General features: G+C 37.4%; 1 protein-coding gene across 3 annotated transcripts in view; it reads right to left on the bottom strand.

Moving 5' to 3' along the window:
- Positions 1 to 20,664, bottom strand: part of cntfr (ciliary neurotrophic factor receptor) — a 202,449-nt gene that overhangs the window by 87,025 nt on the left and 94,760 nt on the right. For all 3 annotated transcript variants that reach the window (XM_041969260.1, XM_041969261.1, XM_041969259.1), the window contains one exon: positions 2,040 to 2,273. In XM_041969260.1, coding sequence (XP_041825194.1) covers positions 2,040 to 2,273 — 234 coding nt within the window. The remainder of the gene's footprint in view (positions 1 to 2,039; positions 2,274 to 20,664) is intronic.

Genomic DNA, 20,664 nt, shown 5'->3' with positions numbered 1-20,664 from the left:
AAGCTGATTCTGACATATGAATTAGATCATTTATCCAAATCAAGACTATTAAATGTTTAAACATGGCAGATTTGGAAAAGGTGATTGGTAAATACTAGGAGCTTTTGAAATTTGAGTCAAGAGGAGTAGGTGCTAAAGTTAGGGCATACTTGCAAACTAAATTAATAATAAAAAAATAAATAAAAATAGAAAAATGGAATAATTTCTGGATTTACAAATTATCTAAAATTCAATGGATTCTCACAGCAATCTGAAGTAAAATACCTTAGTATTCATATTATAAAAGCCCAGAAATCAGCATTTGGTGAAACTAAAAATTATTAATTAATTAATTATTTACTCATTTCACTGAAAGTAATGAATGTATTTTATAAATTTGAATAAACTTGATTATGGCTGGTTCTGCTCTCCAAAGCTGAAGGACTCTTTCGACTTCTATAAGCAAGATCGATGGTTGACGTCTTAAAAAATGCTGTATGTTGTACATGTATGTTTAAGGCTTTAGGATTTTTTTTTTTTACTAAGATGAAAGAGCAGTATTGAGAAACGCCAACTCCCATAAAGAGTCACTTTAATGTTGCTCTTTGCTCTATAAACATAATTTCTCTCCTTACAAATTACTTTGAGCGAACAAAAATACTAGCTTAAAAAAATGATTGCATTTCACAAACTGGATTAATGATGGTGTTATACTTGTCAGCCAGTTGTTTAACATGGAAAATGTTTTGTTTATTCATCATGAATTTTTATCCAAGCACAACATTCCACTTTCAACCCAAATTTTTTTTTTTTTTTTTTTTTGACTTTCTTGGATGCTTTTTCATGTTGAGTAAAAATTCTGCTGACATCTTCAGCCAAAGACAGCATTTCTTCTATGAAATGTATATAAGAAGTTTAGGAACTTTTCCTTTCCTTTGTTTTTCTATTTCTTTTTTGAGTGCAAAGAACAATAAATGTGGATCATCATGAGTAATTATTCTTCCATTTTTCCTTGGAATAAATTTGATTCTCACAAAACTGGAAATAAACCTCACATTTACACACATTTAAGGTCCTTAAGGTCCTTTTTTCATGGGGTAAAACGTTTCTGCTCCTTCTGTTTTATTGAAGATTAAACAATTACTAAACTTTTTAGGGAATGTCCCTGTAGTCAAACCTGTTTTTGAGCTTGATCTCTTTATAAACATGACATTTTGTTCATTTTATCGAATTTAAAACATCGTATTTCTATTTTTTATTTATCTTTTTATTATTCTGAAGGAAGTTTTAGAGATTATACATTTCTAATCTTATTAGATTGGTTTCATTTTATTCATTACACCGTGAGTGTAAATGTGTGTGTTAAAGAAATACGTTTTTCTTTCAGTTTTTTGCCAAACTGTAGTTTAAAGGTCTAAATACAGTTTTTATTTTCACACGGTAATAGCTATATTTAATAAAGCTGCTTTCAGTCCGATCATCCTCAGAGGTTTGTGTAATTTACAAATCCCTCCCATCTCGACACCATTACTATGTGCAGACCCGGCATATAAAACCATACCCCATCAGAATAATGGATCTCAAATGAGACCACTGCCAGCTCACAGGCCACTGTGACAAGCTGTTAAATTGACAATCATATAGCCTTTGCATGATTATTAAAATGCCCAGTCATGACTGTGAAAAGACCAAATGTCATTTTAACAACTAATCATTAGAACTTGTCATGAGGCAGCAGGTCCTGCTGTTAGGACTGTTATCATGGAAATTCAAGTTTAATAGTGGCATTTAAAATTCAAATGATACAGCTTCAAATGTTGAGACTTACTATTAAAATAGCCTTTTCACCAAAGGGTTTAACTGAGCCAGGAAAGAAAAAATCAAAATAAAATGTCACTTCTAAGGATACACTGATTATAGTTTGCTAACAGCCATATTTCTTGAATGCTGCTTAACAGAAATTAACATTAATAATTAAGTCTTCTCATGAGTGACACTGCCTTAGTTGCACGTACCTTTCCCATTTGGAAGGATTCAAGAAAAGAAAAAATAACACTTACTGCCAATATGGAGGAGGATGGTGTCACGCCTCTCTCCATGTGGGTTTTGAAAGCAGCTGTAGAGTCCGTTATGGCCAAGGTTGACCTCAGTCAGGATCAGTCTGGGACCTTCTAGACGGTGCTGGGCCTTCACGTCTGTCCCGTTCACCTTCCATGAAACTGATGCATCGTTGTCCAGGGAGCCGCACTGCATGGTGACATCACTGCCCATTCGCCCATATTGGTTCCTTGCAACTGAAAAAAACACACAAGAGGTGGAGACTAAGTGTAAGTGACAGCAACAGCAAATTAAAAACAAGTTTAATATATGTGTATCATCAAATTACTGCCCCCTGTGCATACTGGCTGCTGGCAAATAAACACACAGTCAAAATGAAAAGCATTTATAATTGCACTGCATAACCACATGCAATACACAACTTATACTCTGCTCAATTGTCTCCTTAGCAACAAGAAACAGAAACAAACATGTTTTTTTTCATCTGGCAACACTTTCCAGCTGATATTGTGAAATATGAAGGAAAAGAAATTGCCTTTTTTGGTTCATAGCAATAATAAATCTGTTCCATTTGGTTTTGGGTCCAGTGTCCAATTATGTACATTTAACCAATGTTTTGTTATTTTCTAGCAGCAGAGACAGACAGAGTGGTAAAAATTATACTAATATTTCCTGTAGAGTTCATAAATCCTTCTGAGCTTTTTGTTTTTTTGTCTTTAGTGGTTAGGAATTCATACTTTGTTCCGAAGAGAGAGCCAAACCAGAAAAGAAGGAAACACTCAAACTATTTCTATGTTCAAACAAGTGTTAAATGTCTAGGTCTCCTATATCTATTCAAGTAGTTCGCTACCCATAGCAACTGGTGCCTTGTTAGAAAAGTTGCAGGGACTGTGACCTCTGGGGTTAGGGGATTTTATGAGACTAATGGGAGTTCTAGCTCAGACACCAGGGTTAGTAGCCCTACTCTGCTGATAGATCTCAAGGGATCTGTCATGACCACGAGAAGAGAAGACCCCAGATTAACACTCAAACACTGAGGATCAACGACACAACAAGAAGCAACAATAAAATATTGATCCTCCTCTCAAGAAAAAAGCCAGTGTATGAACAAAAGAGGGGGGGAATAAGCGCCCCAACTAGCCCGGGATCAAATGCTGCCACGGTCCTTGTCTTGCTCAGACATCTCTTTACTTGTTTATCTCTTTGTATGCCGGTCCCCTCCCTCCTTTGTTTCTTACCACAATGCTTCTCATTTTGCTGTTTTTCACTTGAGTTAGCTTCCCTCACTTGTTCTCCTCAGACATGCCTCTTAACACAGCTGATACAGATGTCAACTCAGTGTTTCATGTATATTTCATGTCCCACAACAGAGCCATTTATATTTAATGGGACAAGATTCTTGTCCCCATTAACATTAACCTGACACTGTTCTGATCTTCTGCTTTGACCCCCCTTTGCAGCTTCCAACCTCTACTTTTCCTTCTCCTTTCCTGTCATTCGTGCCACCTCTTTCTTTTTCTGTTTCCACTCTGTCCATCCCAGTTACCTCATTGCTTTCCCTCCCCACTCCCTGAAATAATGTGAGTGCATGTATGCACATTAGTGGCAAGAAGTGGCAATTTCCTTTGATCTCCCTCTGTAGAGTTACTTTGAGCGGGGGTCTGTGTGACTGTATTTACATAAAAAGCTATTTGCATCTGTGCAAAAACTATACGGTTTGACTTTGATGTTAGCTTTGATGATGATGCTGGTACCCTAGTGCTTCATGTGACAAGTAAGAGAACAGAGGAGAAACTTGAGAAGAGTATTAATAAATAAACTATTTCATCAAAGAGATAAAAAAAAAAAAAAGTTTGTTTTTTTTCAAAACTTTAAGAGATGTCCATGCCTACAATACTCTGGCACCCCAGAGGACACCATCTCTTTGCTACTCCACCTGAGTCTTCTTGTAGACCAGGTCATTCCCCAGCATTTGGTGAGTAAATCAGCCCCTCATAGCTTTAGTGGCCTCTGTGTTAATGGCCACTCGACTTTCTCAGTAAAAGTAGATGGTGCAAATAGTAATTTTTGTTTAATACTATTTATTATTTCATAATTCATTTCTGTACTGTTACAAGTCAATCTATACATCTATATCTTGTGAATACTCCTTGTCTCACCTGTAACAACCTCGGCCTATCCTCCTTTTCTTCATAGGTTGCATCACTCTTCCTCTCTCCTTTTGTCCTTTTTAATATCCATTCACCTCTCCACAGCCTTTCATTTTGTGTCTTCTCCTCTTAACTTTATCTTTTTGTCTTTCTGCCATCTCTTAAACATTTACACCCCACCTCGTTCCTCCCTTCACTCTCTGTGCCAATCTCTGTCTCAGTCCTCCACCCCCTACCTTTCCTCCCTCCAACCCACCTTCCTCTGTTCATGTCCTGATATGAACTCTTAAGATAAGTGCTCAACTTCTTCCAAAAGCCTTTTCGAACTTTGAAAGCTTGTTTTTGTTTCGTTTTTCGTAACAAACAATTACTTTGTTTTAAATTTTTAGTTCGAAATAAAGAAAAAAAAGTTTTCCTCCTCTCCATTGCTCATTTTGTTAACATTTCAAATATATTATTTAAAGATAATGGATTATTTAAATATTGTTTCCTTATTTATTACCAGAAAACAACTTTTAAGCATGAATATAGGTGGATAGCTGTTTGGTTCCTAAAAGTTTGTTTCAGTCAGTTTCTCTGTACAAACTGAATTTCTCCGTCTGACTTTTCCAGGCATATTTGTTTATTCTGAAGATGTAAAGTTTAAAAAAATGATTATATATATATTAAAATGTATAGAAAAAAAGGAGAAAACAATCACACAAAAAAAGAGTACTCCTGGTGAAATATGAAACAAATTCATCTTCGGACTGATCAACATGTGATGTGCTGAAGAATATTCGGGAAATTCAAAAGATCTATGTAAGATTAACAGACATAAACACACACGCATACAAACATACACACAAAAGAAAATCCCTATGTGTCAATGTCTCTAACAGAAGTTGTTGACCAGGCTCTTTTATTTGGACAAAATTGTATATAGCACAGATGAATGAGCTTTATCAGGGTTGAGTGTAGGGAGGAAACTCTTCAGCTTTATCCTTCAACCTTGAAGCTATAGTTTTCTATGCTTTGGGAATTTTAATGATCCAAAAACCTACAAAGAATAATGTCTGTGATACCTGCTGTAGGCACTATTTCAGCTTCAGCAATCTTTACTTGTTACCTTTGTTTTTGACTTTGTGTTATCCTCCTTAGAGGCATCCAGCATCATTTTCTCACAATCTCCAGGTATTACCATAGAACTTTAACTCTGCAACAGGGACTTGCTGTACAGACAGGTCAGTTTATTCACTTGTATAGTTTTATGTTTTTATTAACTGGTACTGTTTAATATGTTAGTGGGGACAAAGCAGAGGCTGGCTTTGCGCTTTCAGGATGTTTCTTAGCTCGTCTTCGCTCCTCTACATCACTCTTTCTCACATCTGAGTTATTTTTCTGTATAAATTGTGCTGAAGCTCCAGCATTCATCAGCAGTCTGCACACATGCTACTCATGCATAATAACATTATAGTTACAGTGGAAGCACATGCTCAGACTTACATTTGTACTCTTGTAGTCTCACACATAAGAACGATACCCTGCATAATGTCCTCATTTCTCATGACCATGCAGACAAGCAGGCATGATAACCATAATGACATTTAACTCAAGTGCTATTGATCTCTGGGTAATGGACTAGGCACTGTAAGAAGCAGCAGAGCACCTCTATTCCCTGTTAAAACGAGGAGGAAAATCAACCATGTCCTATTTTTACTCATTATTCTCCTTATTTTATGTTGATGCCAGCTGATTCAATCATAACAGATGAACTGTGTGTGACCCTCCCAGAGGCAAAGAGGACTGGGTCACTGTCTTCAAATTAAGAAGTTTCACTGCAATAAATAAAGCAAATGAGGTATAATGAAGATCAGATCTCATACTGGTAAATAAATCAGTTGTTGTTCTTGAGATATACTGTCAACTTCCTAACATTTAGTTAGGAATTTATATTTATTTTATGTTGACAGTATATCTCAGTCAGAACAAGCAGAATTTATTGCATCCAGTAAAAAAAAAAAAAAAAAACACCAGAGCTAGTTTCTCCACTAGTTTATTTTTTAGTAATTAAAGAAAAAACTCAACATTGTATTTTATCATGGGATTCTGCAGGTCACTGAGGGTATTGTAGTTCTCATGCAGCTTTGTGATGTTTTCCTGAAGAAATACATTACCATAAAGAGTGAACATAATATCTTATGTTGAGGTCACTGGTGTTATACCTGCAGGACAGCATAGTATCTCTGGCCAGAGGCTATATAAAGAATAATGAGCATACAAACGCACACACACCCACGGGCAATAAACTGCGGATCTAGGTCCATGAACTACTAAAGTGCCATCTAAGATGAGCCAAACAAGTGCAGCACACATGCAGTCTGCAAATGTGTATGTACACTAAAGTGCACGCTCATATGAACTCATAGTCATACAAACATATTCATGCAAATATGAACTAATGATACATATGTTTGTCACTGCCTGTGTGTTCATGCATTTTATTAAAACTGTGCAGTACACTCAGTGACCTTCTATGCACTTGAGAAACACACACACATACATAAACAGTAACATAACAATGCAGGTCAAATGGAAAAATGTTGCTTGGTCAGAACTGAGCTCAGTATGTCACATTATATATATTTTATGCAAGCTCTACCAAGACTATAAAGAAAGATGACCAAGTGAAAGTAAGAATAATTTCAAATTAAGCCCATTTGTTGGCAGGATGACCAATGAACAAAAAGCTCAAGGGGGACGAAGACACAGAATCTGTAGGGGTGGATGTAGAGGTACAATTGATGAATTCATGGTTTCTTTCTTTACATACTTACTTTTCTTCATACTAGAGAAAACAGGTCAAGTTATGATTGAGCATGTGTACAAGGGAATATTTAAAAGTTAAAGAAGCTCTGCTGTTGGTTGACTGATTAATGGTGTGCAAGTTGCTCAAACATGAACTGGACACAACATTACTCTTGTGTAACAGCACAGCAGCTTTTGATGTAGTGAACTCATTTACTTAGAGGATCAGAGATCTCAGAGGTCAATTCAGGTTTCTAAAACTGAAAAAAAAAAAAAAAACAAAACAAAAAAAACTTAAAATATTCAGCAACCATTATTTCACCTGAGACAAATTCTCCATGTAGTCATGATGCCAAATGTAATACATTTAATTAGGCATGCACACACTGTGTACATGCACAAAGACAAACACAGGTAATAAGGCCAGCATCCACACAGACTCATGCAGAGATGCATCGAGCAACCACACAACCCATCAAACCAACACGTACAACCTCTTGAGTTGATTAAATTACTGATGAAGTTTGATTATGGAGAACCAGCTGTGGAAGCCTGTGTGCATGTTTGCATTTCAATTTACTTAATATCTGCCCCTCACACGATGAAAATGTGGCTCTATCATTCAGCATCTAGGACTTTACTTGTGTATGCATGTGTTTAAAGTGTGTGTGAGAGTAACCACCTGTAAGCTATGATCTAAGTACACAATAGTGGCATGAAATGAAATTGAAATTCCATGATAGCATTCTGGTATTTACCCTCACAGTATTATTTTCTTATTGCTTGCAACTGCACGGTTGTGTGTGAGAAGGTGGCAATGTATAGCTCCTCCAGTTCATGCAGCCACAAGTAAGTTGGTTCTTCGGCATAAACACATCAGACCAAGTGAAATGGTGCTACTTTCTAGTCGTGCAATAACTCACTAGAACATTTATCAGTGAATTGCATTTGTATGGCTAAGGAGAGCTCTGCCTCTTCAAAGTTCAGCAGTGCAATGGTGGCTTGGCTGACACATGCAGATACAGACCAGGAGAAAGTTCAATTTAAATTCGGAAGATTTATTTATTTATTTTTTTTTTCTTTTTCACGTGGTGGTTGCACATACTGATATTGCTGGGGCCAAAGAATTTCTTCGTCTTTGAAAATATAAAGGGAATAATGTCAAAAGAAACCTCTCATGGTTTTAAAAAAGACAATACCTTTTCCTCTTTCAGTGAGGTGGATGTACAGTATGAACAGTGTTATCCTAGTTACTGGGGGGGACAACTAGTTACTGCATTCAAAAAGTAACTCAGTTACTTTGTTGATTAGTTACACCAAGAAGTGTTATAACAGCTGCTCAAAAATTAAATCTTTGCACAATGCACATGCATATATTTCTACAGTTATTCTGGGGCATATTCTCTCTCTCTGTCAAGCGAAGTTGTGGGTAGGGGCGTGCTGGTTCGGACACCAGCAGTAACCAAGGTAACGGGACAATGGAAAGTAGTTCCTGAAAAAAGGACTGTTGTGTTCAAGTTTCTGTTCTGCATCCAGGGTGATTGATTTGTGGTCAGCTGTGAGAGAATCAGGAAGGGTTCATAAAGAAAGTAGAGGAAAGAATGGCAATATTTACAAGCAACTTCACAGAAAAATAAGTCCAACAAGTGGACTTTGCAACACTGCCCATGTTGCGCTGCATCACTGCTGTAAACAGAAAGAAGCTCACAGCTGCTGGCAAAAAGTCACTAAGTTACTAAGCTAAGTTAGTTTATTTAAAGAGTAATGCATTAGAGTATTACTTACTGACAAAAGTAACAGTATTACAGTTTCAATTTAGTAATGCGTACAACTTTATTGAGATTGAGACTGTGACAATGCCTGTGAACAACTAAGGAAGTAGTAGTTACTAGTGACGCATTACTACTCAACACTGAGTATAAATATGTCCACCAGCAGATGACAATGGCTGCTCCATCTACTCTTTTCACATTATGCTCTGTTTAGCACTCAGCCATAAATGTTAAAACACAAAACTAAAAAGAAGAAGCTGAATTATACAAGGCATGCCAGTGGAAGCATCAGAAATGTTAATGTATACACCTCTCATTAGACACCTGGATCCAGGCTCGCTCAGCCAAAGACTCCCCTGACTTCTGCTTTGCTCAGCTTGGGACCAAGTTAGTGTCTTCTCCACCTAGCTTGAGGTAACCTCTTCGGTAGCTTTTGCTAGCCTAAATGCAAAAAGCCCCATCGAGCAAGTTCCTTCTTCCAAATCTTTTATATAGAATGGGTGGCTCTTACTTGTTTTCGAAGTTGTCCTCTGCAGAATCAAAGCACAAATCCTCCAAAACAACACTAATTTAGCTTGTTTGTCAAATAACATATTAAAATATAGAGAGACTGACATGATTATAACTTGAATTTTTGTGGTGGGGGACTTTATTTCTATTGCTAATGACTGTTGTTAGTTTAGAAACACTTCAGTAAAGATACTGAATAGATAAATATTGCAATACGGAATTAAATATGGACTGAAGTAAGTTAAAGCAGCAAATTCTCAACGTGTTGTTAAAAGTGTTATTCATGCCTGGCCAGACTTTTCCTCCCTGATCTAACCCTTCTCCTCCACTTTTGGCCTTCAATTGTATTTTTATTGGACCCTTGTGAGCTCAGGCACTCGGCTATCAAACCTCTTCCATAATAATTTCACGTTATTACACAGCCTCAAGGAACACACACACACATACCAATCAGCTACTACAATGAAACCACTGTCAGGTGAAGAGAATAATTTGATCCTTTTGTTACGATGAAGTAATCTACCATGCAATCTTAAATCCAAGAAATCATATGGTTGTTACTGTGATATGTGATACAACAGGTGGGGTTGGGGGGTGGGGCTACACACATTAGCCAAATTATTGCACAGAATTTATTTCATGTAGTCGGTAAGTAGGTATCTAATTTAATTTATAACAGAGACTCATATCTAAAAAATATTCAGTAATGAAAGAAAGCCAGATAAAAAATTAAAATGTTTAAAAAATGTTTAGAAAGTGTTGCAACATTTTTCTTTTTCTTAACAATGGTGCCCTTCTAGCTGCTACCATTGCAGCTAAGTTTTATATTTGCATTGTATGGAGGCTTCAAACAAAACAAAACAAAACAACAAAAAAGTAAACATATTTAATCTTTATCTACTGTATGTATCTTCTCGTTTGATTGATTAGGCAAAAGTGAAAAGAAGTGACAGGTCTTTCAACCCAGTCAGGTTAATCAATGCTCAGCTTGGTAAGAGATGCTTTCACAGGAAGAAATTAAATGACTCACAAGAAGACATTTATACTGATTCCGCTTTAGTTTTGTCACTGTCAGGCTCCTTATAATGTGCATATTGGCAAACCTGAATGGAGAATTTGAACAGAGAGGCCTGATCAGTGTCAATGACTTTATAAGAAACTGCATCCTGCAATATTAGTTATTAGGAAAACGAAATATGACAATTTTTTACATCTATAGTTTCCCAAACTTATTGTTTTCTAATTTTTTTAAGATGCAGATTGACTCTTTTTTTGCCACAGTCAGCATGTGGCACAGCTGTTTAGACAGGTCCCGCCAATGTTCTGAGAGGTATGACACAGCAAAATGCTAAATTCTCCCAGCGATTTATAAGACAGAGATCCGATTAGCTGCTGCACGACATAAGTATCAGCAATAAACTGCTGTTGACACTTTCACGACTGCACACATATTACTGCACTGATAAAGACACAGCAATGTTTGCAGTGATATGTGGTCATGCACATTCACAAGGGACCATGCAGGCACCAAAAAACAAGTAAACTTGGTCAGGAGTATGCATGAACATGTGCACTTTTACACCCACAAACACGCTCTAACACACTCACTTCCTCTGCAAACATCTTGGAATGAAGTTATCACTTTATCCTCTCCTGTCTCTCTCCCACAGAGAGATTAACATTCACTCTCTCCCCCTCTTTCTGCATTTGCCTTTCCTTTCATGTGAATGCTGAGGCAGCTGCAGCTGTGCAAGTGTTTATGCGCGAGTGTGTTTTCAGAGCATGTCTGTATGAGCCAGGGCACCGACGCTCAAATAAATCCACTTCCTGTTTCCTGCCATCTTATCTTGGCCCCACCACGCATGTAAACGTACGGGTATCAGAGTGTTTGTGCATGTCGGTCTGATCATTGCCTCCCATCATTTGGCTTGCCGAAGCCACAGGAGAAGATAGATAGATCTGAAGGCAATGGGGTTAATTGATGCTTCAGTTTTTAGACGTCTATATTCTGAGAGGAGCTTGGAGGCAAGAGAGACATGACAAAGTATAATAAAAAAAAAGGAAAGGAGGAAGTGGAGGGAAAGAGAGAGATGGAATGAAAAGCGACGAGGAGAAATGTGTTGAATGAAAGGAGGTGCAGCAAAGGAAGGAGGAAAAATTGTGGAGGCAGTTAATATTTTACAAGCCTGGATTAGCGAGGTCATGAAATGAGGAATGGGAGAAAGATTCCTGACAGTCAGCTCCAGCCAGAATCAGAGAACAGGAGAGGGACAGCTGGGTAGCTTTGATCAGAAACATCTGTAGGTTGCAAGAGAGAAAAACAATGAGCGGTGAAGGAGAAACGACTCCATCTCGCTTCATCTATTTGTCTGAACAGGTTTTAGTCGATCTGTGTCTTCCTATGTCGCAATCCAGCTTAATTTTTCTCTTAAATAATTATCCTTGAGGTTTGATGCTTAACATTTGGTATGGATCGATCTCTGTAAAAGAGGAGGTAAGTTTACGATGTTCCTTTAAAAATAAATACCAAGTACAACCAATTATATCCAACATTCAGCATGATATAATGGACTACAGTACTTTGCCAGTGACCTTTTCCTAAATGACACCATTAGTTTTTAAATTGATTTCCCATCCAGGGAGCCTTTGCTTCTGTGTTTGAGTCAACCTACAGAGACTTATGAGTCATACTGGAAATAGGTGATTCATCATGGTGGATCTATCCACACATTTTTTTTGTTTTTGTCCTATTGGCACAAAACAAACCAAAACATCTAATTAACATTGTGTCAACCTGCCTAAATGTGAGTTATAGTGTAAGTTCACAGCAAACTTTAATTTATGGACTTCAGAAGTGAGATTTGAGTCAATGATAATCATTCAGAGGCATTTCTAAAGTAAAACATTATGAAATGCAGTATCAGTAGCAGCATAGTGACCTTAGAAAAGTACATTGTGATTGTTACTATCTACTTTTGAAATGAAGTGAGTATCTAATATTGTTTTATCTCCTTTGGAAAGACTGCAATGATAATCAGACATAAGCCTGCAAAAACCTCCCTCACAGTCCTAATCTTATTGGTTAATAACATAGCTAACATCTCCTTAAGCCTTTCCCTAGAGCCAAACTTAGAAGGTCAGTGCTAATATCAAGCCTTCTTATATATTAAACTAAATGGGCAAATGCAGAAAGGAAGGAATGACAGAGAGTTAAAATGAAGAAAGATAAAAAAGGTCACTGAAAGAGTGAGAGGAAACAACAAAGCACAGAAGGTCAGAAGAAAAGGGAAAGGGCATAAGGGGGGGGGGGGGGGGGGGGGGGGGCATGTTGGAAGTTCAGGAGGGGAGGAGACCATGAATGAAGTGGTAATGGGCAGTGAAGAGGAGATAAAGGAGAATAGGGTTTCAGAGAGAGGGATGAGAAGAGGGGGATGAGAGAAATGATACCCTTAATTAATGGACTGTAATATATGACATTATTTCTGGGTTCCAAGATAATATCAGCAAAAATTACTGTCTTCATCACAGGAACATTTTGCAAATATACCACGACCTTGACAGGGGGAGCTGAAGCTGCAGAGAAATTTGGAAACTCTTGACAAGAACTAAAAGTGTCTGGTCTGCAATAAAAGTTATATTGGCCTCAATTATGGACAAGGCTGATGTGTTTTTTTCTTTAATTTTTCTTCCATTGGTATGCATGTGTCATAAATCGTAGTTGGTATTGCTGCTAATACGCAGTATCCAGAGCTTGCTGGAGTGGTTTTTAATGATCTGGCAAATCCTAACTTAGTCTCCCGTAAGTCTTTTAATATTAAAGGGAAACAGAGAAGTTCTATGACCATTGAAAACATTGGAGAGGATTGGTCTCAAGTCATCTTTGTATCACCTGTAACCTCATCCTCATACGTTTTTTTTTTTGACCAAATAAGCACAAGCAACAAGTCGTTGTCCAAACAAATGATGTATGATAACAAATTTCTACTCCACGTCGACAACACGTTCAGTGTCAAACTTGATTTAATCCTTTGATTTCTGCTGCCAGTCTGTTTCAAGGACTGAATGTTTTTAGAGTATGTTGTTAGAATTAATAATTTATGAAATGCTGGAACAAAGTGAAAATGTGCTCTGCTATAAAATAGCAAATGCATCTTTGGATGTGGAAAGTTATTTCTGTACTGCTGCCAAACTCAAGTGTACAGTAGCTGCTAGAGAGCTATCCATCAACCAAATCTTAGAACAGGAATCAGTCTGGTTTGCCCAGTTGAAGCTGATGCCGCTGAAGAGAACACTGCACTTCTACTATTATTTTCATTGTTATTTGAATCAGCAATCACAGAGCTACCATTCAGCTGGGACTGGAGGCGGTTTCCCTGTCAGCATAAAGGGTCTGTGAAAGTAAAGGATTTTTTTTTTCTTCTTCATGAGAAGCACAAGTCCAGTGTCAGCTGTGTGACTTGTTTCCCAGCACTGGTAGGTACTGTACCACGGGACCTGGACATGAGCAGTCCTAAAGCTGCAATCAATCACGGGTGACTGCTGAGCTGTAACACATACCTGCAGCTGACAATACACACAGTGCATGTATCACAGTGATGCAAGCAGGATCCCACTGAAGCCTGCATGAGAAAATAAATACATGTCCACCTGCTCTTTTTGTCTTTGATTCCTTACGAAAGTGCACTCAAAACACAAACAAGCGAGGTGTGATGGGAAAAGAGCTGCTGTCAGGTTCAGCAGCTGCAAAACACAATGTCACGTCTGTAATCCAGGCAGCTGAGAAGGCGCAGATTACTACTCACTCTCCTGAGCTTCAGCTGGCATGCTATGATGGAACAAAAGAAAAAAAAAGTGTAAAACAAATAACTTTAGAGAAGCACAGCAGTACACACACATTTATTTGAACTAGAGCCAATGTTGCAGTGTTACTGCTTAGTCCTTTATCCTTGAGTTTACTTACAGTTTCACGCTTGTTATTTGTCAGAGGAAAACTAATGATGCTAAACATAACAATTGCTATAATAAAAATCATTATTAACTAATTATTTTCCCTGACAGCACTGCTTCGCTTTCCGTTGGTCCTCATGAATACTCTTAACTTCAAAGCCAGACTTGACATGAAGCGGAGTGTACTCTTTCTACTCTGCTCAGTTATTTGGAGTTCAAAAGAATTTGGGTTATTTAATTCAGTAGGTTATAATTATGATTAATAATCATGTCCACGGCCATCAAAAAGATTCAAGTCAGACTCTTGAACGATACAAAAAGAACATTTTGTTAGTCTAATCACATCATTTATGAAATTCGGCATAAACAGTTAGTGAGAGATTATTTGGGAAATAGACATCTAGAGATGTGAGTGTACAGTGTGTAAGAATGTGTGGTGAGGACCAGTGTACATTAGCAGGAAAAACGCAGCTCTAAACCCTAAGCACACATGGCCCACACGCTCACTATAGAGAAAGACCTTACAAAAAACATGGCTTTGCAGGCTGTGTGTAATCCAACATGCATGCAGTCCGTTTGTTTATGCATAAAATCATGCAAACGGCTTGAACACTCAGTAAAAGCAAAGCAGGACTTACAGTTGTGCACACAAACGTGCAAAAGGGCACTGTGATGTCTGTCATTTAAACAAACATTGCACGCAAGCACACGCATGGACAGTAACACATGAGCGAAAAACGACTTCAACTTTAGTCCAGGTTGGTTTGAATCAGAGGACATATATTCTTCTTACTGGAGTAGGAAATACCATAATCCATTTTTTTCTCTACTTTATTGCAAAAACATTTGCATCTCTTACTTTCTGTCATAACATATGTTCCCCTATGCACTAAAATAAACTCTACAGAACGTATGCAGCAGCTTTAATAAGACCAGATGGTCAATAACTAGCAGAAAGCACCGGCCAGAGCAGACACAGACAGAATCGATTCACTTGTATAATAGCCCAAAATGTCAGTACGTTCTTTTTTTTTCTTCTTCTTCTTTCTGTCATACCTTTTATTATTTCCTTTATTACTTTCTCTATGAGTCAGGTGGTTTGATATTGAGCATGGGTCAGAGCCAGTGCAAGTCTGTCTGTTATTTTATGCTCTGGCAGTTAAATGTGAGCCAGCAGGAAGGGAACAGCAGAATGACAGTTACTGCTACTATTATCATCATGATAGTTGGCTCACAACCAAAAAATGTGAACATGCAAGCTAAAAGATCTTTTTCACAAATTAACCTTCATTTGTGTCCCTATTGTGTCCGTATGAAATGTGCATATACATCCATGCACACACACACACTTGTGGCTGCAGACAGGTCGGCCCTTTCGCTTCAGACTGTGAAACCACAGAAATGTAGAAATGTCAGAGCTGTACCAACAGGACAACCAAATGGGGGAAATTAAGGGGCTTTGTTGGTGCTTAGAAGGAATGTCAAAACACATGTTATGGATGACTGTGTGTGGTGAGGGCTCTTTGATGGGAGAGGAAGAAGAAAGAAGAAAGAGAGGCAAGACAAAATGGAGCAAATGGAAAAGAAAATGGTACATAAAGGAAGGAGAGACTTAAGTGAGTGAGTGGAGAGGACAGTCAGCACTTTCTAATATATATTCATTCTGTGTCAGATTTCTCAGAGAATATACAACATGAAAACCTGCTGTATTCATAAGATGTTCACAGAAACACAGACACATTCATCTGCAGGGATAAAACTTTGTGCACGAGCACAAATAAAAGGCATATGCACGCATGCATGCACATTCACACAAGTGGAGATACATGCCCCTCTGTTCCAGCAATAAGCCAGCCTGAAATCTAGCTATAATGACATCCAGGTATGTTTGCTCTTCATTTTACACGGCTCATCGCAGCTCCAAACAGGGTATCAACTCAGGAGGAGGGGGGGGGGGTCTATGCTTGTGCAAATGTGTGCTGCAAAATGTGCATTTCCTCAACACAAACGCTGTCTTTGCACACATCTGTACAGCAGCATGTACATGTTCAATGACTCTACAGCACATATGCATGTTTTCTTCATTGTGTGCAAGCTCTATCACGCACACGCTCGCACACATACATTGAGCTTACTCCCAGGCTTGTTGACATTCCAGTAGCTTGGCCTCTTTGTGCGCTCCAAACTTTCCTCATTCAAAACAGACCTCGCCTCTCTCGTTCCCCTTGCACATGCACACACATATGCACATGCACACACTCTATTTTATCCCCTATTTTACCTACTACATTCTTGGTGAAAACAAAAGATAGACAAGAAAAGACATGAGAGCCCATAATCATCCTGCTCTCCAACAGCACAGTGATGCTATCTGAATTTATTCCTGAGTTCTGCAGAAGCAGACCAGGCACTGCACTGTACTTTACTGTGTATTATTAATGAGGCAGATGGCAGGATGCTGATTATTACTGTGGCATGATGATGGCTGCATCGCAACGATAACAAAGCTACAGTTTTCATGCATATTCAGATTTTTTTCATTGGGGTGAGTGTTATTAGTGTGCACATTTTATGTAATTTGTCCTAATATACGCTGTGATTAAAATCTTTCAAATATAATTATGGGTAGCTTAGAATAAAACTAGACACACTACAGCTACATTTGCTTTATTTCAAGCAATTCTTTACCTTTATATGACGAAATTTGGAGCCTTTAATCCCAGTTATTGTATCCACTTGTAAAGTAACATCATTGATTAAACTAATGTGTAAATTGGAGCTGTCCGATTTAAAATGCCAATTACAGCTTGTTGCATGGATTTAGCGATAAATTATTTGAAAATTAATCACAAGTGTATTTAATTTTGTCAAATTATCTTTTTTTTTTCAATTTTCAATTATCAGCTGTTTCTTGTGATTGATTTAATTTTGCTTGGTTAAGTTTAGTTACAAACTAAACAGTTTGTAAGTTGTCTGGGACTAATTTTCCCTATACCTATGCCAATCTTTCAAACCAAATGCTCAAATCCGTGCCAGTTCAGATTAATTCCAGACCTCTGCAACTGCTTTTGTAACATACAAACATAATATATAACAAAATAATAAAATCTAGAATGTGTTAAACAACCGAATCAGGATCTCATGTTTCTTTCTCTTTTTTTTTTTTTTTTTTTTACTGTTTTACACATGCTTGTTTGAGGTGCTCAGAAGCCTGGGCATGCACATTTACCTGCTGAAAGACACTTTGTATCTCAATGGTAAAGACATGAGCGTGCATGTGTTAACACCATAGCTGAAGACAGGAGCATTCATGTCTTGGATGCCTGTAAAAGAAAAGGGTATTCAATATGTTCATTCCTCTGTGCACACATGCACCCGCATGTTTTACTACTCTACCGTAGGCAAAGATACATCTGACTGGGAGTAATGAGGCCTGACTGGGAGTGATGAGGTCTTTAAAAAAGTAATAATAAAATTTAAAAAAATGTCGCCTCAAAATGTGTAAAAAATCACAAACAATGACACTGAAAAAAATAATAGACTTTTTTCTTACAGCAAACAGCTATGAAAGCTTTAAAAAGGTTTGTCATTTTTTTTTTTTTTTAAATAAAGATATGTTCACAAATATATGAAACTTCTCACATGTAATGACAGACCTCAAACACACCTTGATCTCATGAAGTTTAGATTTCAGGAAAATGAGCCTTCAACAAAAGTGAATACGGTGGCTTGTCTGGAGTTTTCAGCCACAGCTGACAAAGATTACTTATTGTTCACTTTTTATAAATTCATTTGTGTAACAAAATTTCTTTTGGGCTGCTACATGTTATGTAAACTTTCCTGTCTATATTGCAGCAGTTTGCAAGAGGATGTGTCAGAAGAGCGCCACAAGAACAATGATACTATGATTTAATAAAACTACATATCAGAGCTGTTGCTTCTAAATGTCAAGCTATACACAAGGAAAGGTCTGCTGTGCTCAACTTTCATGGCCACTGTTGTACCTTTCCTATTATTTTATTTCGGCTGGATGTGAGTGTGTGTAAAAGTCAGGGATTAAACCCCAGACCTTTCTCCTGATGGACCTTATGACTTCCTTGGAGAAGTGAGTATAATGTATAAAAGAGAAAGAAAAGGATTGACAATGTGGTAAATGTGGCAGATGTTGTGCATACTAAAATGTGGGAGAGAAGGGAGGAAGGAGAAGCTTTATTGTCTAAATTTGCATATGAAAAAGGGACAAATCTAACAGTATCATATACCATGTGGTCCTGTCTACTTTTATCAGTTAAAGAGCACACAGACTAAAGAAAAAAGATGATGTCATGTTCAATTAATTCATTATTTTTATGCAAATTTAAAGACAACTAGACACTACCATCATCCTGATACTTTAAATTATGCTATGCATTTGCTCCAACATATGACAAAGATATTCAAGATTTTACTGATAGAGAACAGGAAGTTTCTCAATTATGAAAACATTTAATTAGATATAAGCATATTTACCATTAAATATTGAGCACTTTCATGGTGTACATTGCTGGTGAAAAAAAAAAATATATATTTTAAATATAAATAAATAAAAAAAAAAAAAAAAAAAAAAAAAAATATATATATATATATATATATATATATATATATGAAGATACAAATAAAGTCCATATATTTCTTTGGTCTGAATAAAAATGCCTCATCATTTCATCTGCCTGTATCTTAAGATTTTATGAGTCCTGTCAGAAAGAAATGAAGCTGAAGCAAAAGAACATGATGTGAAAAAAATGCATGGACTACCCTGTAAGACTTGAAAACCACATTTTTTATTATAAGCAGGAAGGAGATTAACATTGCTTCAATTCATCATTGCGTGCACACAATATATCTTTATATACAGGTGTCGCCACCGTGTGCATGAATGTACTCTATGTTGGAAAAGGGTACAAAGTCCAAGTTCAAGTAGAAGGTTAATGTTGCCTCCACTAGATTACCTGTGTGTGAGCTGCTGTGATGAATACGACAAGTTATCAATCTGACAGATCACACCCCTTGTTATGCTGCTGCAGAAATATGTCTGCTGCACACTCACAGTAAACTGTGGGTGTATGGTGACATGTTTTCTTTCTTTGATTCCTTTCTCTTTTGTTTTTAATATTAACATTTTAATATTCTGTCAGTATAAGTAATGTCTGAATGCAATCATCATTATTTTATTATAACTCAAATTATAAGTAATCTATTTTAACAACAGCTGAACATCCAATATGCAGTTATATTTGGTTATTTGGTGTGAATAAGGAACGTCGTAAAAATCCCTTTAATGTTCCCAGCTAATATAGGGCCTGGCAATGGCTTTTTGCTTTGGATAATGTGATGTCGTCCCTGTGTCTCAAGGTTATGTACAGCCTAGTGATGCATGAGTGACCAATGCTGCTCCACAGGGGCTGAGAGATGATGACACAGCTTCACTTTGTTTCTGCGCCCACAACCGTCTTGTCTTTCATGCTTATTCATTGTTTGTCTCCGTTTCATGCGCTAATTATAACTATCAGCATTTTTGGGATGTTTTTGTTCCTGCTTGACAGTTACTGGTCAACAGGGACACACTGTTCTTGATCAGCAATAACCTCCACACATTTTTGCTCTGTTTAGAAATCCATTGCACTCTGTCTGAGGTTGATATTAAACATTTGCTGGTGTCTAAATGAGATACCTCATCATAATCCCATGGCTGGTCACCTAGGTTATGACAGGACATTACAGTGCATAATGACCTGTTAGTCCTGGTGGATTATGTAATGCAGAGTCCCAAGGCAGCGACGTTACTGCATGTCTGACAATGATGGAGAAGGCTGTGCTTCTGTGCATTGCAAGGGCATGTGCTTATTGTATGGAGCTGGCCTCTTATCTATTAATAATGAAACAATCTCCCAAACCATTAGACCATGCTGTCACTGTAAAACTTGAGGCTAACATTTCTTGCTTAAGACTCAGCACCCATTTTCATCATGCAACTTCTTGGTCTGCCTTTGAAGTAGTAAACTTCTGCTTACTTTGTTGGTAGTTCTATTCTGCTGCTGAGAATGATGACAAATATTCTGTTTTTAGAGCATTTTAAAAGCTGTCAGTGCTATAAACAGAAAAAAAAAATAAATGTTAGGATGCTTTTTTTTGCCTAAAACAATGTTTTGACATTGTGCTAAATAATACCCTGTAATTTGGTTGGAAAGTGCTCATACAGCATCTTGTTTTCATCCAATCATATGGGGTAATTATAATGTGAAAATGTGCATGAAAGAAAAGATTGTGCAGTTTAGGGCAGCATCAGAAAAAAGTTTTTTGCTTACAGTTTGAATTAAATTATATTTGCATGCACTCTTACACAAGGTGGGTAATGCTTTCTGCAATGAAATGCCCACTTCATGACTAACACGGATCCCTAGAGGGCTGGATCCAATGTGCAG

Source organism: Melanotaenia boesemani, chromosome 19 (genome assembly GCF_017639745.1).
Source record: "Melanotaenia boesemani isolate fMelBoe1 chromosome 19, fMelBoe1.pri, whole genome shotgun sequence".
NCBI classification, from domain to species: domain Eukaryota; kingdom Metazoa; phylum Chordata; class Actinopteri; order Atheriniformes; family Melanotaeniidae; genus Melanotaenia; species Melanotaenia boesemani.
The sequence above is the reverse complement of the archived record's forward strand: the minus strand, read 5'-3'. Positions and strand labels throughout refer to the sequence as shown.